Raw genomic sequence first — 14,247 nt, 5'->3', positions numbered from 1 at the left:
TTTTTGAAGAGTATTTAAGTTACTGACCACCACACACAAATCAAAGTGCATGTAATTGTCAGCTATTACACAATCCTGATGCTCCCATAGCTTTGAGATATGATTTCAAAAGCACCGAAGGAACGTACATTAACAAACCTTAAAACTTCATTACGCATTAGCTGCTCTCCCGGCTTTGCACGGTCTACCTCGAAAATGAAAGTTGTGTCAAGTGACGCGTGTTCAACAATCACGCTTGAACAAAACAAAAAAAAAAAAAAAAAGAAAATAATTTGAATTCTGAAATTTTTGAATTCAAATTATGTTTTTCGCAATCACGAACTGAGACAGGACCCTCCTCATTGGAGTTATTGTTTCTAGAAACAGCTCCCCCCCCCCAAGCCTGCCTCTCCTCCTGGGCGGTTACGTGTGCATAGTTGTGTGTGTAAGTGTGTAGACTTGTGTGTGTGTGCGTAGACCTGTGTGTATGCACGTAGGCGTGTGTGTGTGAGTGTACGTGTGTATGTAGGACATGGACGCCTTCGACCAGGAGAAGCGGATAGCTCAGGACCGGAGCAGCCGCGTCGCGCCGCCTGCAGAGGAGGGTGGGCGGTGGTGCTGCAGAGGCTTCTGGTCCAAGCTGAAAAAGGCACGGAACATCAAAAACAGTCAAATGAGAACAATAAGCAATCGTGATTGCTCAAAAAAAAAAAAAAAAAAAAACACACAGTAAAATTTTGCGACAAATTCCGGAAAAATAACCGAAAAGGAAACGTTTTAAGTCTACCGATTGCAGGAAAAGCCTCAAAGCAAAACCCAGAATTTTATTTGTTTATGTTGAAGAAATAAAATGGCAACAGATCTTCCTTGGTTTTCTTCACGCTATAAATTTCAATAAAAGCATTGTTAAGGAAAGTTGAGATGAAGCACTGATAACTTGAATGGATGAAAGTCATCGAAAAATAGAGATTTCATGTCGAGAAATCTAAGTATTATCCTATGTATTATCCTCATATAAATAATAGTCGGTGATCAAGTAACCCGCGTGTTTCAACAATGAAACTCTGAGAATGTTTTGGTAATGTTTAACATGCAGGGAAGTGCTTAATCGTGACAAGGCTGAACTCGATCCGATGACTTAACTGTTTTACTGGTACTAAGATTCATTTTAGGAGAATAAAGAAACGTAAAAATGGTCAACAATGACCACTATCTACTGCAGTTAATGTTTAATCCACTGGAGTTAGGGTTAAATTGCCAAATTTAACTTAAACTACCAAAATATCACCCAACAGGCATTCGCTTCGTTTAAATGTATATCGAAACAAAATTTCACTAGAGTTTAGGGTTGATCCACTGGAGTTAAGGTTAAAATTTAAAAGTACCAAAATATCACCAAAGAGGCAATGGCTGCGCTCAAATGTAGAAGCAAATTTTCACCTGTCATACCATGACGGATGACATTCTAGTAATAAATAGTTTTCAATTGACATCTCTGCTAATTATTATCGGAGGATTATGTTAAACAGCCAAACATAAGACGGGGAAATTACGAATTCAATTGTACCTGGTTTGATGGTCAGTTTACTGGCGTTCGGGAGAAGTTACTCGGACATATGTATATAGATTAATAATAGATTGATAGGTACAGACGCTCAGATTTTAATTATGTAGGATGATTTAGGAAAGATTTTTTTAAAACCATATGTATCTTTATGATATAAAAGAGCAATATTTCTGAAAGTTTTATGTTAGTATGAAATGGTGAGGTTCCGTGCCCACCTGATTTAACATGAAGTCACCCAATACGAAATAGAACACAATGAAATTAATACAGTAACAAATGAAATAAGCTTATTAATACGTTTTAAATTATACTGTCTACAACTCCTAGACATTAAAGTCAATGACAAATCGTTGCATCTTTCGAATTATAAACAAAATAAAATAGTTGAAGGAAGTACATGTATTGCAAAATAAATAACAGGTAAAAGCATCTAAGCACTCATTAATACACTTGTTATAATTCGTTACGTAATTATAAAATTATTGGAAGACAAGTGTGTTAAATTACATACTTTATAGCATGAATTTGGGGAAAAAAACAACTAAAATTAGACATGTGATCCTCGCATATAATTTTGTTTCTTGAAAACATGAAAGTAAGATGCATACAAAATAATCAAAACAACTATATGTCACACCAAATAATTAAATGACATTTTCCCATTAAACCCCACGTATTCTCAATATAAAAGATACAGCATGTGCTTTTTTATACATAATGGGTCTTCTACAACCTCAAAATAGTGAATAGTATCAGAAAGAGAAAATTACTTCATCCAATCATGAACATTTTTAGTGAAGAGGCTTTGTTTGTCTGTATTGGAAAGGTGGAAATGTTTTTAATTCCTCCAAAATATACCAGCTTAATTTTGAGAAGATTCTGATAGGGACAAAAACTTTTCTGTTTTTCGCAGGATATGTTACCGGCAGGAATAAGATACTTTAGCTGTCCGTTATTTTCTAGGAACATTTCGGGGTTTTTTTTACAATGAAAAAAACAAATTAGTGCACATCTCTTCTTTGTCCGACAACTTCCATTTCATCCTTTGTTATAAGTCTTAATAAACGCGATTTTGGAAAAATATCAATGAATATTTTCATATCTTGAAAATAATTCTAGTAATATCTCTGAATATATGTGTGGTACATTGATTCTTACCTTTCTTCATTATTTACTCTGAGATGTGCACAAAATAGATAATTTAAGTAATGCAACTAGCATCTTCTCCTGAAAGCAGCAAGCCTTGTTTTATATGTGTGCAAACTAGTTTTACTGTGTAGAAGTAGAATCAAGTTATGACACCTAAAATTTTTACCCAATCAGACTAAAAATACTAACCAACTTAGGTTCCAAATCAAACAACAAATAAACACGCGAAAATGATGCATAAATGCAGAAATAAAGAGTATCTATTTTTAAAATAATGAAAATAAGTTTTTTGCAGTATGAAATGGTGGGAAAAAAGTACTATCATAGGAAACGCATAGAACTTTCTTAGTGATTTTTTTCCCCATTTGGACAAATTAAGGGTCTTGACCGATATATAGCACACAAGTCACAAACATGGATACTCGAGTTGGATTTTGAAATTCCTTTAAAAGCAGCATGGTTTTTCCATGATTAAAATTAGAATCATCCTTTATGTTTTTTCTTTCACATACATTATTATGTAATTTTTTTCATCAAAGAAAATCAAAGTCAAATTGTCTCTTTTGTTAAATAATGTATTGCCTCTCTATGACTATTTCTAAAAAATGATAAACATACTGGGCTCCCAAGGTATGATCAACGGTTGTATTGTACTATTGGATTTGAACATTTCTGGTTACATTTTTTTCCAACTTATTTAGTTTAATTTGTATCATTCAAAAAATAAGAATGTTTACGTCAGGTGATTTCTGACTGTACTTTTGGCTGCAATTTTTGTCTTTTTATTTGTATTTTCATTTCAGGCAGCCAAGGTCATTAATGGGACAAAACGATCAACGCCTTTCTTTTTAATTCCTTTTTTGTTGCTCCTAAAATCAAAATATGTGTAAGAGTTTATCATGTAAAATGAATGCCTCTCTATGAAAAAATGATGAACCACTGGGCTCCCAAGGTATGATCAACGGTTGTATTGTACTATTGGATTTGAACACTTCGGGTTACATTTTTTTCCAACTTATTTAGTTTAATTTGTATCATTCAAAAAATAAGAATGTTTACGTTAGGTGATGATTTCTGACTGTACTTCTAATTTTTTACGCACTTAATCTTATTATAAGCTGCAATTTTTGTCTTTTTATTTGTATTTTAATTTCAGGCAGCCAAGGTCATTAATGGGACGAAACGATCAACGCATTTCTTTTTAATTCCTTTTCGGTTGTTCCTAAAATCAAAATATGTGTAAGAGTTTATCATGTAAAATGAAGGGTATTTTGTGATTAAATTTTTTATTAACTTGTATGTATTACTTCATTGATTTTCTGTGTGACTTACGTGATTCTTTTGCAATTAACTAAGGAATAGAAGAATATAATTCACATGAGTTTTTCTGAGGTCTAAGGAACATCTTGCATTTTAGTGAGAGAGAAAAGGGGGAGTAGAGGAAATTCAGAGCTTTAACCATAAAATTCTTTAATCAATCAAAAAGTTAATGGCGTAAAATAGCTTTAATAGGGAAGTCCGTTGAAAATTTGAGACCCTTTTCAAGTAGAATCATAAAATGATTCAACTAAAGTAATTTTTTTATCATCCAAATGTTATTCATCACAGACAACTAAAAAGAAGCAGGCACTTCAAAAAAAAAATTCCCTAGCAAATTTTTACATTTGTGATAGTTTAACTAATATCGCTGTATTTCATTTTTAAAATTTATATCTCCATATATGTAGTAGACACATCTTAGCCATTATAGTGCATCATTTTAAAATTTTTGCCACCAATTCCATACATCTAATTAGAATATTTTAAAAAAGCTTTCTTTCTGTAAAATTTTACTTCAGTATAGAGAAAAAAGTCTACTTAAGGAAAAGAAAAAATTCATAATTGTATCTTTAATAGATTTTCAGAAAAAGGTACATGAACACGTGGAAATTACCATTGACGGTATAGGGGGTACTAACTCCCCTTAAAATATGTATTTTATTTATTGAATTATTTAAATTTATTACGTACAGGATTCGTCAAACCGGGCACAGCACGAAAAAAAAAAAAAAAAAAAAGAAAAACTCGTGGGTTTGTTAACACGGGCCACTTGAAAAAAATAAACTATCTCGATAAAGTGGATTTTTTTTTTCAAAATTTACCGCATATTGAAGCATTTACTTCAGAAACAAACTACATATTAGATCTAAAATAAATAATACCAAGTATGAAAATTGGCATCTGCCTTTCTGAACAATTTCTTAAGTTTTAAGAATTAAAACTGCATATGGATTTCACGATTAATTAAAAAAATATATTTTTGCTGGGAAGCCAAACTAAGCAATTTACTTAATTTATTTCAATCACTTTTGAAGATTTTATTTTATTTCCTTTTTTTTTGTATTGTTGAAAAAAAAAATGATTTGATTAACTGCATCAGGAAATCTCTTTTTTTAATAGATGTTTAATGCAGGATTGCAAAGTGTAAAGGTAGATTACAATAATCACATAAAATTAACCAACCTGTGTGATGACTATTCCAGATTCCATAAACTGTAATCAATTTTCTCACATATTCTGAATTATTGTGTGCAAAATTATTTTGTGACTTTATAGTTACTAATTTTAATATTTTATACAGTTCAAATTTTTATTTCCAACTTCTTGTGTGGAAGGATATATAAAATACTTAATATGATTCATGGTTATGGTTCATGCAGCTCTTTTTAACGCAAAATTTAGTCAGAGGTTTTTTTTAAACAAACTGAAGAAATAAAATACTACTAAATGCCTTTTGGGACTAAAAGGAAAGCTTTTCTCAAAATGTGACATACTTGCTTCTCTATGGATGAATCTGTTTTCTATTTATGGTGTGGTTATGTTTCAGAAAAATTAATTTTGATAATATTTCACCTAAATGCTAAATATTTTCAGTAAGTTTTTCAGAAGTTCGCTAGCGGTGTATTTTATGTGTTTTATGTAAATGCACATGGTTTTCAAATTAATTTTTTTCTTCAATTTTGACGATTTTTGTAATAAATTTGAGTAGAAATAAATTCAGGATTTAAAATTATTCATATCTCTATGAAAAAAAAAGTAACAAAGTAGTACAGTTTAAACAATGTTAAAATAGTGATCAAGATTAATTTTTTTTCTTGTCCGCAAAAGTCCGTAATTTTCAACAATGACCAGGGTACTTCATAAAAAAAAATCCAGGGTAACTAAAGTTTTTAAATTACCCCGTTTTTTCTTCAAACTCTGTTCATATACTCATGGGAAATTACTTTTAAAGTTATGTTGTAATACACCATGAATAAGCCCAAGAGTCGAGCCTCGAAATTGTGGTGTGGCTGCAAGACGCACTGTTATAAACTGCTCTATGGAGCTGCATTTCAGGACAGTAAAGCCTCTACCAGTGTTCATTTCATCAAAATCTGTAAATTAATCGGTATTTTTGTAAATTTTGTGTTATTATTTAGTCTGCATAACAGAAAATATAAAACCCTAATTTACAAAAACTGTACACATTTAGCAGATATTGTAAACAAAAGGTTAAAAAAAACCTACTTTTAGTAAAAAGTGCACAAAATTTGAGTATTGTAATTCAAGGTAGTATTTACGGGAGGAATCGTAGTACCTTGTCTCCTCTCAATGTGCCAAAATTTTGCAAAACGTTAAAACTAAGTGTGCTAAATTTGGCTAAGCTTTGATATTACCTGGATTTTGTATAAGATATTTTTGCATTTTACTAGCGAAGCGAAAACTCCTCTACTTGAGTTTTCGAGCATCAAAACACTTATGTACTAAATTTGGAAAAGATCCGTCGTGAACTTGAATTGTCAGAGGAAAAACCGTTTATGAAGGGAGGCCAAACTCCCCTCCCCCCCTTTGTAAATTTTTGCGCATCAAAGGAACTGTGTGCCAAATTTGGCAAAGATCATAAACTCGATTTATTAAAAGAAAAACACTCTATGGGGTTTTTCTTCCCTCAGGGGTGGGGAGAAAACTCCCCTATGTGAATTCCTGAACATCAAAGGATCTCTTAAACGATCCAACATAAACTGAATTTTGCACAAGGGCAAATCTTCTTTGGGGGAATTTCCACCCCCATAGGGAGGCGAAAACTCCCCTATGTGGATTTTTCAGCATCAAAGGAAGTTATGTGCAAATTCTATCAAAGGCCCAGTGTAATTTAGATTTTTGTAAGAAGGAAAACCCTCTATGGAGAGTTTCGCCCCTATAGAGAGGGGCGAAAGCCTCTATGTGAATTATTGAGCATCAAAAGACCTATGAGCCAAATTTGGTTAAGATCCGACGTAAACTGAATGTGTACAATTAAAAACCCTCTATACATCGTTTCCCATCGGCAGGGGGCGAAAACCCCAAGGGAATTCTTGAGCATCAAAGTATCTATGGGTCAGATTTGGTAAACTCAATTTGTAAAAGGAAAGTCCTGAATGTCAGCATCTGCACACCATAGAAAGGGGGCGAAGACTCCCCTATGACACTTCTCGACCATCAAATGATTTAACAAAATTGACTGTGCCAAGTTTGTCAAACATCCCTCATAAACTGGATTTTTTTTATAAAGAAAAATCCTCATTGTGCTGTTCTTTGGAGGGGGGGGGGGGGTCTTTCTATGAGGAATTTTCGATCATCAAAAGATTTCAGTACGAAATTCAGCAGAGATCTGACGAAAACTGAATTTGTAAGTGGAAAACGCCCTTATGGGGTACACCCTTCATTTTTTCGAATTTTTTTACCTATGAAAGCAGAATATTCAGTATTGTTTTGTTAACACCAAAATGAAACGTCATCCTAACACTTTAATATAACGTAATATTCCACGTTCAAAATTGGTGCAAAAGCGGTGGTACAACACCAGAGTTCGACGTGCTATACGACATCGATCGACGAGACACATAGACGCTTTTTAAGACCGTTCTGGGAGAACGTAATTTGAACGTGTCCATTGGTGTGCTCTGAACGTGTTATAGAACGAGCTTTGAACTCCTTTGTGCTGCTTGGGATATGTAGTTTGTTTCTGAAATAAATGTTTCAATATGCGGAAAATTTTGAAAAACAAAAAATAGACTTTATCGAGATTGTCTATTTTTTCAAGTGGTCGTGTTAACAAACCCACGAGTTTTTTTTTTTTTTTTTTTCCCCGTGCTGGGCCCGGTTTGACGAATCCTGTACATTAATAAATTAAAATAGTTCAATAAATAAAATACATATTTTAAGGGGAGTTAGTATTCCCTATACCGTCAATGTTAATTTGCACATGTTCATGTACTTTTCTCTGAAAATCTATTAAAGATACAATTATGATTTTTTTCTGTACCTTAAGTAGACTTTTTTCTTTATACTAAAGAAAAATTTTACAGAAAGAAAGCTTTTTTAAAAAATTCTAATTAGATGTATGGAATTGGTGGCAAAAATTTCAAAGCCTAACACAATTAAGGTTCTGAGAAAAAGGAACATTTAGTTTCAAAAATACCATTTCTCGATATAACTTTTAAAGAAGAAAATCATATCTCATCAAAATAAGTTTACATTTTTTAAAAGTTTATTTTAACTTACTTCTCATATGAGCACGATCAAGAAGTTTGTATCATATAAAAGGTACTGAAATGGAGTATCAAAATATATGGAAATCAAAAAATCGAATTTTTGAAAGTATTTAGGGTACTGACTCCCCTTAAAGTTCTTACAATTTTCAAATAATGCTCTGTAATGGCTAAGATTGTCTACTACATATATGGAGAATTAAATTTAAAAATAAAATACAGCAACAGTAGTAAAACTATCACAAATGTAAAAATTTGCTAGGGAATTTTTTTTTTTTTTTTTGAAGTGGCTGCTTCTTTTTAGTTGGTCTGTGATGAATAATATTTGGATGACAAAAAAAATTTACTTTAGTTGAATCATTTTATGATTCTACTTGGAAAGGGTCTCAAATTTTCCATGGACTTCCCTAGTAAAGCCATTTTACGGCATTAACTTTTTGATTGATTAAAGAATTTTATGGTTAAAAACCTGAATTTCTTCTACTCCCCCTTTTCTCTCTCTCTCTAAAATGCAAGATGTTTCTTAGCCCTCAGAAAAACTCATGTGAATTGTATTCTTATATTCTTTAGTTATTTGCAAAAAGAATCACGTAAGATACACAAAAAATTAATGAAGTAACGCGTAAAAGTTAATAAAAAATTTAATCCCAAAATACCCTTCATTTTACATGATAAACTCTTACACATATTTTGATTTCAGGAACAACCAATAAGGAATTAAAAAGAAAGGCGTTGATCGTTTTGTCCCATTAATGACCTTGGCTGCCTGAAATGAAAATACAAATAAAAAGATAAAAATTGCAGCTTATAATAAGATTAAGTGCGTAAAAAATTAGAAGTACAGTCAGAAATCATCACCTAACGTAAACATTCTTATTTTTTGAATGATACAAATTAAACTAAATAAGTTGGAAAAAAATGTAACCCGAAGTGTTCAAATCCAATAGTACAATACAACCGTTGATCATACCTTGGGAGCCCAGTGGTTCATCATTTTTTCATAGAGAGGCAATACATTTTTTTAACATAAGAGACAATTTGACTTAGGATTTTCTTTAATGAAAAAAATTACGTAATGATGTATGTAAAAAAACATAAAATATGATTCTAGTTTTAATCACAGAAAACCAATGCTACTTCTAAAGGAATTTCAAAATCCAACTCGAGTACCCATGTTTGTGACTTTTGTGCTATACATCGAGCAAGACCCTTAATTTCTCCAAGATGGAAAAAAAAATCACTAAGAAAGTTCTATGCGTTTTCTATGATTGTACTTTTTTTCCACCATTTCATACTGCAAAAAACATATTTTCATTATTTTAAAAATAAATTGATACTCTTTATTTCTGCATTTATGCATCATTTTTGCGTGTTTATTTGTTGTTTGATATGGAACCTGAATTGGTTAGTATTTTTAGTCTAACTGGGTAATAATTTTAAGTGTCATAACTTGATTCTACTTCTACATAGGAAAACCAGTTTGTACACATATAAAACATGGCCTGCTTCTTTCAGGAGAAGATGCTAGTTGCATTACTTAAATTATCTATTTTGTGCACATTTCAGAGTAAATAATGAAGAAAGGTAAGAATCAATGTACCACACATTCAGAGTTATTACTAGAATTATTTTCAAGATATGAAAATATTCATTGATATTTTTCCAAAATCGCGTTTATTAGGACTTATACCAAAGGATGAAATGGAAGTTGTCAGATAAAGAAGAGATGTGCACTAATTTGTTTTTGTTTTTTATTGTAAAAAAAAAGCTTATTTCATTTGTTACTGTTTTAATTTCTTTGTGTTTTATTTCGTATTGGGTCACTCACATGTTAAATCAACTAGGCACTCAACCAGACCATTTCAGACTAACATGAAACTTTTAGAAACTTTGCTCTTTTATATCATTAAGATGCATATGGTTAAAAAAAAAAAAAATCTTTCATAATTCATTTTACATAATTAAAAACTGAGCGTATGTACTTATCTATCTATGCATGAATCTATCTATCTCTGTCCGAGTTACTTCTCCCGAACGCCAGTAAACTGAACATCGAAACATGTATCGATGTATTTTTAATTTTCCCGTATTTATGTTTGGCTATTCAAAATAATCCCCGATAATAATTAGCGGAGATATCAACTGAAAACTACTAATTATTGTGACAGTGCGATAAGAATCACACTGCCACACTTTTAAAATCCGTATATTCCTGTCATCCCCGAATTTATTTTTCAAGTTTTCATACAACGCTTGCCCTTTCGAAGAAGATAGTTTTTCACCCTTCTTTCTACCGCGCCAAATAGGTTCATTGACCGCACAAGATTACACCCATTACACTCAGAAAGCATCCATGCTAAATCTGCCGTTAGAAATATGCGCCGCCGCCGGAGGAAATTACATTTCCCTTTGCATACAAAATAGATAATTTAGCCCAATTTTAACTTTGGCCTTGATTTTATCATGGATGGCAGATGTTTAAAAGAAATTGAACCAAGGAGATCTGGAACTCTTTCTTGACGCGTACTAATCTCTAGCACGTTTGAATTGAGGGGGAACACGTCTAGAATGTACTTTATGACTGCGATGCTATGTTTGCCCTTGTGTAGCGGCATGAGCGGGGTTTGCCTAAAAAGGAAGGTTATATAGGTAAACCCCCGACGATCTCTGCAGTTTTTGAAAAAGTTCCGTTCTTTAAACAAGAGTGTTGAGGCGATAACGACCCGGGTCTGGACTTGCTGTCCACGCCCGGGTATAAAAGGAAGATAATGCAGTCATGCCATATATATATATATATATATATATATATATATATATATATATTATGTGTAGTCTAGTATAGTTTTCGATGTTTCCTGTCCTGCGATCATCTTATTTTCAATCTATTTAATACATAATGAATTTAATTATGTTGGAAGAATAAAAGAAAATTATCGTCCTGTCCATTATGAGAAGTGATATATGAAGAAATCAAGGAAGATTACCGACAAAAATAAATTCTGAAAGATATATTCCATATCATTAGTGTACAATCAATGAATACCAACAAGAAGCACAATGAACTGTGTTAAAATTCCGAATCAGCGAATCACATGGACTCCAACAAATAAGACAACCTCTACAATAGTAATGCAACTCCTGCGAATGTTCACCAGTGTAATAGCGGGCCCGCTCATCATTTAACGTGAGCAGTGGCGGATCTAGAACTTGGACAAGGGGGGGGGGGGGCTAACTTAGGTCTGTTAAAAAAAAAAAAATCCAGTATAATATCGTTTAGCATCCTTTTCACGAGAATGTTACGACATTTGTTATTTAAAATAAGCATATGTTTATTTTTAACTTGTAAAACATGAAATACACTAAAAAATTGTCAAAAGAGTCTATTTTTTAAAATGATTATGAAACAGTTTTTCAAAAACACAGTAGGCACATTAGTTGTAAGAAAATAAAATGATTTAATTTGTTACTCTAGTTTAAAACAAAAAAAAAAAAAAAAAAAATACTTTAAACATTATTTGACATGTTCCCAGTTTTCCAAGCACATTCTCCTCTTCTTACTTTTGCAGAAGAGTTCAATTATTTTGTCGACAGATACATCTCTATCTCTTGCCACATTTGCTAGAGCAAGTCCATTTAACCGTACTTCTCCCATTGTGCTTCTTAAATAGGTTTTTATCCTTTTTAAGGTAGAAAAACTACGTTCAGCTGTTGAAGTCGTTACTGGGATTGTTGCGAAAATTTGGAGAAGAACAGCAATAGATGGGAAAAACGAAGGGTCTAGCTCTTTCAGTGCCCCGATAGCTGTTGTAGGAGGACCGCATATCGGCAGCCATTTATTCCTCCACATCTTGATTTCTGCTAATAGCAAGCTCAAACTTCCTAGTTCATCTGTAAAATTCCTGTATTTGTCTGCAGCAGTTATAATATTTTTGTCAGTATACCTCGACAAGTTCGATGGAATTAGACCTTCGAGGGGAAGCACTCCAAGAAAATCTCTGCTAAATCTGCAATCAATCTCGGAAATGAAGTGATCTATCAGAGGAAGAAAGACTGTTCGTCTGAAATAAACTTCTGGATTTTCTGGAGGTGTACAGTCTCGAGCACTTTTACGCTTTCCTGATCTGGGTATTTCTAACTCCAGATCCAATTCTTCAGCAATTTCAAGGCAGTTTTTGTAAATAGTTTGAAATTCGAGTTCTGCGTTTTGTCTTACACTCCGAAAAGTGTCCAAAACTTGAGACACATTAGCTAATGCAGAAGACAAATCCTGCTTCGGGCTTTGCAACTGCTGACTTAGCCTCAGTGTCAAACTGAGACAGTACACTGATATTTCGACGCCAACAATAAATTCACTCCTTTTTATTGAAGCATTTAACATATATGCTTTTGTTGACGCTTCGGAAGAGGCAGTTGTATGTAAACTTTCCAGCACAGTCACAACAGGAACAAGTAGTTCCTTAAATGTTATTAGGCTGTCATGCCTTTCTACCCACCGTGTAGGGCAAAGTGCTTTCAATCTCTTTTTTTTAGTTTCCGAAAAGTCTTGCTTTTCTACAACATCGATTAATGCATTTGTTCTGTGCGCAGAAGCCGAGAGAAACACAGAGACAGTCTCAACTGTTCCCATTACGTTTCTTATAACAGGAATTTGGCAGCTTTTTGTGATGCACAAATTCAGGGAATGGCTGAAACAATGAGTATAAATGGCGAGGGGTTGCTGCTCGGAAATTAGAGCTTGAACGCCCTTAAATGGCCCAGACATGTTGCTTGCTCCATCGTAGCCTTGTCCACAGAGGTATTTGTAAGACAAATTCAGTTTTGTCAGTTCTTCGTCTATTGCGGATTTAATCGATAAACCAGTTGTCGCTTTGAGTTCCACGAATCCAAGGAAATCTTCCCTGGTTGTGAAACTGTCTATGTCGACATATCGCACACAAAACGTAAGCTGCTCCTTCTTACTTTCATCTGTGGTTTCATCACATATTATTGAGAAGTATTTGGCTTTTTGTATACTACTCGTAATCTCCGAACGGATATAATCGCCAATGCATTCGATTATGTCGTTTTGGATTGTTTTGCTGATATGTGTACTGTTTTTTCTGCAAGTGGTAAGGTGCGTTTTCAAATCTTCATCACCAGCATCAATTCTAAAAGCCAATAGACTTTTGAAAACACCCTGGTTTCCTCTTAATGCATTTTCTTGCTCTTCCCTGCTGTTCAAATTGCCATCATCCCTATGACCTCTCAAAGGCAGATTGTTATGGGCACAAAACAGTACGGTTTTTACTATAGGCGTCAAGCGTTTTAAATTTTGCTCTATTATAGAGGCTTTTCTAGCGTCTATCAGGAGGCCAACATGACTTACTGAACTTCCAGGAATAGGCTCCATGGATTGTTTAAAATGCAGGGCTTTTTCCACAGAAAATTGATGGTATTGGGTAGTTTGGTGATATTTTAGTTCTTCTGTAGCTTTCTTAAACTTAATCAACGGCTCCTTAACGAATGTTTTAAGCACCTGAAAATAAATAAACATCTTATTAAACTGCAATATAAAGAAAAAATTGACGCTCAATTAATATCCCAATTTAGGTGTTAAGAACCGGGTGGAACATTAGAAGCAAAAGTCTTTCGAAATTATTCAAACTAATTTATGTTGATATTCGAGGTTTTTTCTTTTAACAGTATGCATGAGTTGCTTATTCCTTTGTATTACTTGATTTCGAATTGAGGTAATTTCAATAATTCATTAAAATTACCATTCTTCCTATTTTTATGGACTTTGCTTAGACAATTAAAAAAATTTGTTATAAATAAATACAGCTTATGAATTTACTTGTCTAATATGATAACTTTTAGTTTACAGGCCTTAAACATATGTAAAAAATATGATGTATCGATGCCATCGACGTTAAAACTGTTAACATAGATATTTTGTCATTGATGTTTCAAAAATAATTAAAAATTAATTTAAATGAACTGTTTTAATAATAATTTTTCTATCTA

The 14,247-nt window shown here is 32.9% G+C and overlaps 1 protein-coding gene across 1 annotated transcript; it reads right to left on the bottom strand.

Annotated features, from left to right (window-relative positions):
• Window positions 1–11,755: 11,755 nt before the first annotated feature.
• On the bottom strand, window positions 11,756–13,633 carry LOC129218758 (52 kDa repressor of the inhibitor of the protein kinase-like). Its single transcript, XM_054853082.1, has one exon. It carries the CDS (start codon window positions 13,631–13,633, stop codon window positions 11,756–11,758), a length of 1,878 nt encoding a protein of 625 aa, XP_054709057.1.
• Between the last annotated feature and the right edge of the window lie 614 nt (window positions 13,634–14,247).

Source organism: Uloborus diversus, chromosome 3, assembly GCF_026930045.1.
Source record: "Uloborus diversus isolate 005 chromosome 3, Udiv.v.3.1, whole genome shotgun sequence".
Taxonomy (NCBI): Eukaryota; Metazoa; Arthropoda; class Arachnida; order Araneae; family Uloboridae; genus Uloborus; species Uloborus diversus.
The sequence above is the reverse complement of the archived record's forward strand: the minus strand, read 5'-3'. Positions and strand labels throughout refer to the sequence as shown.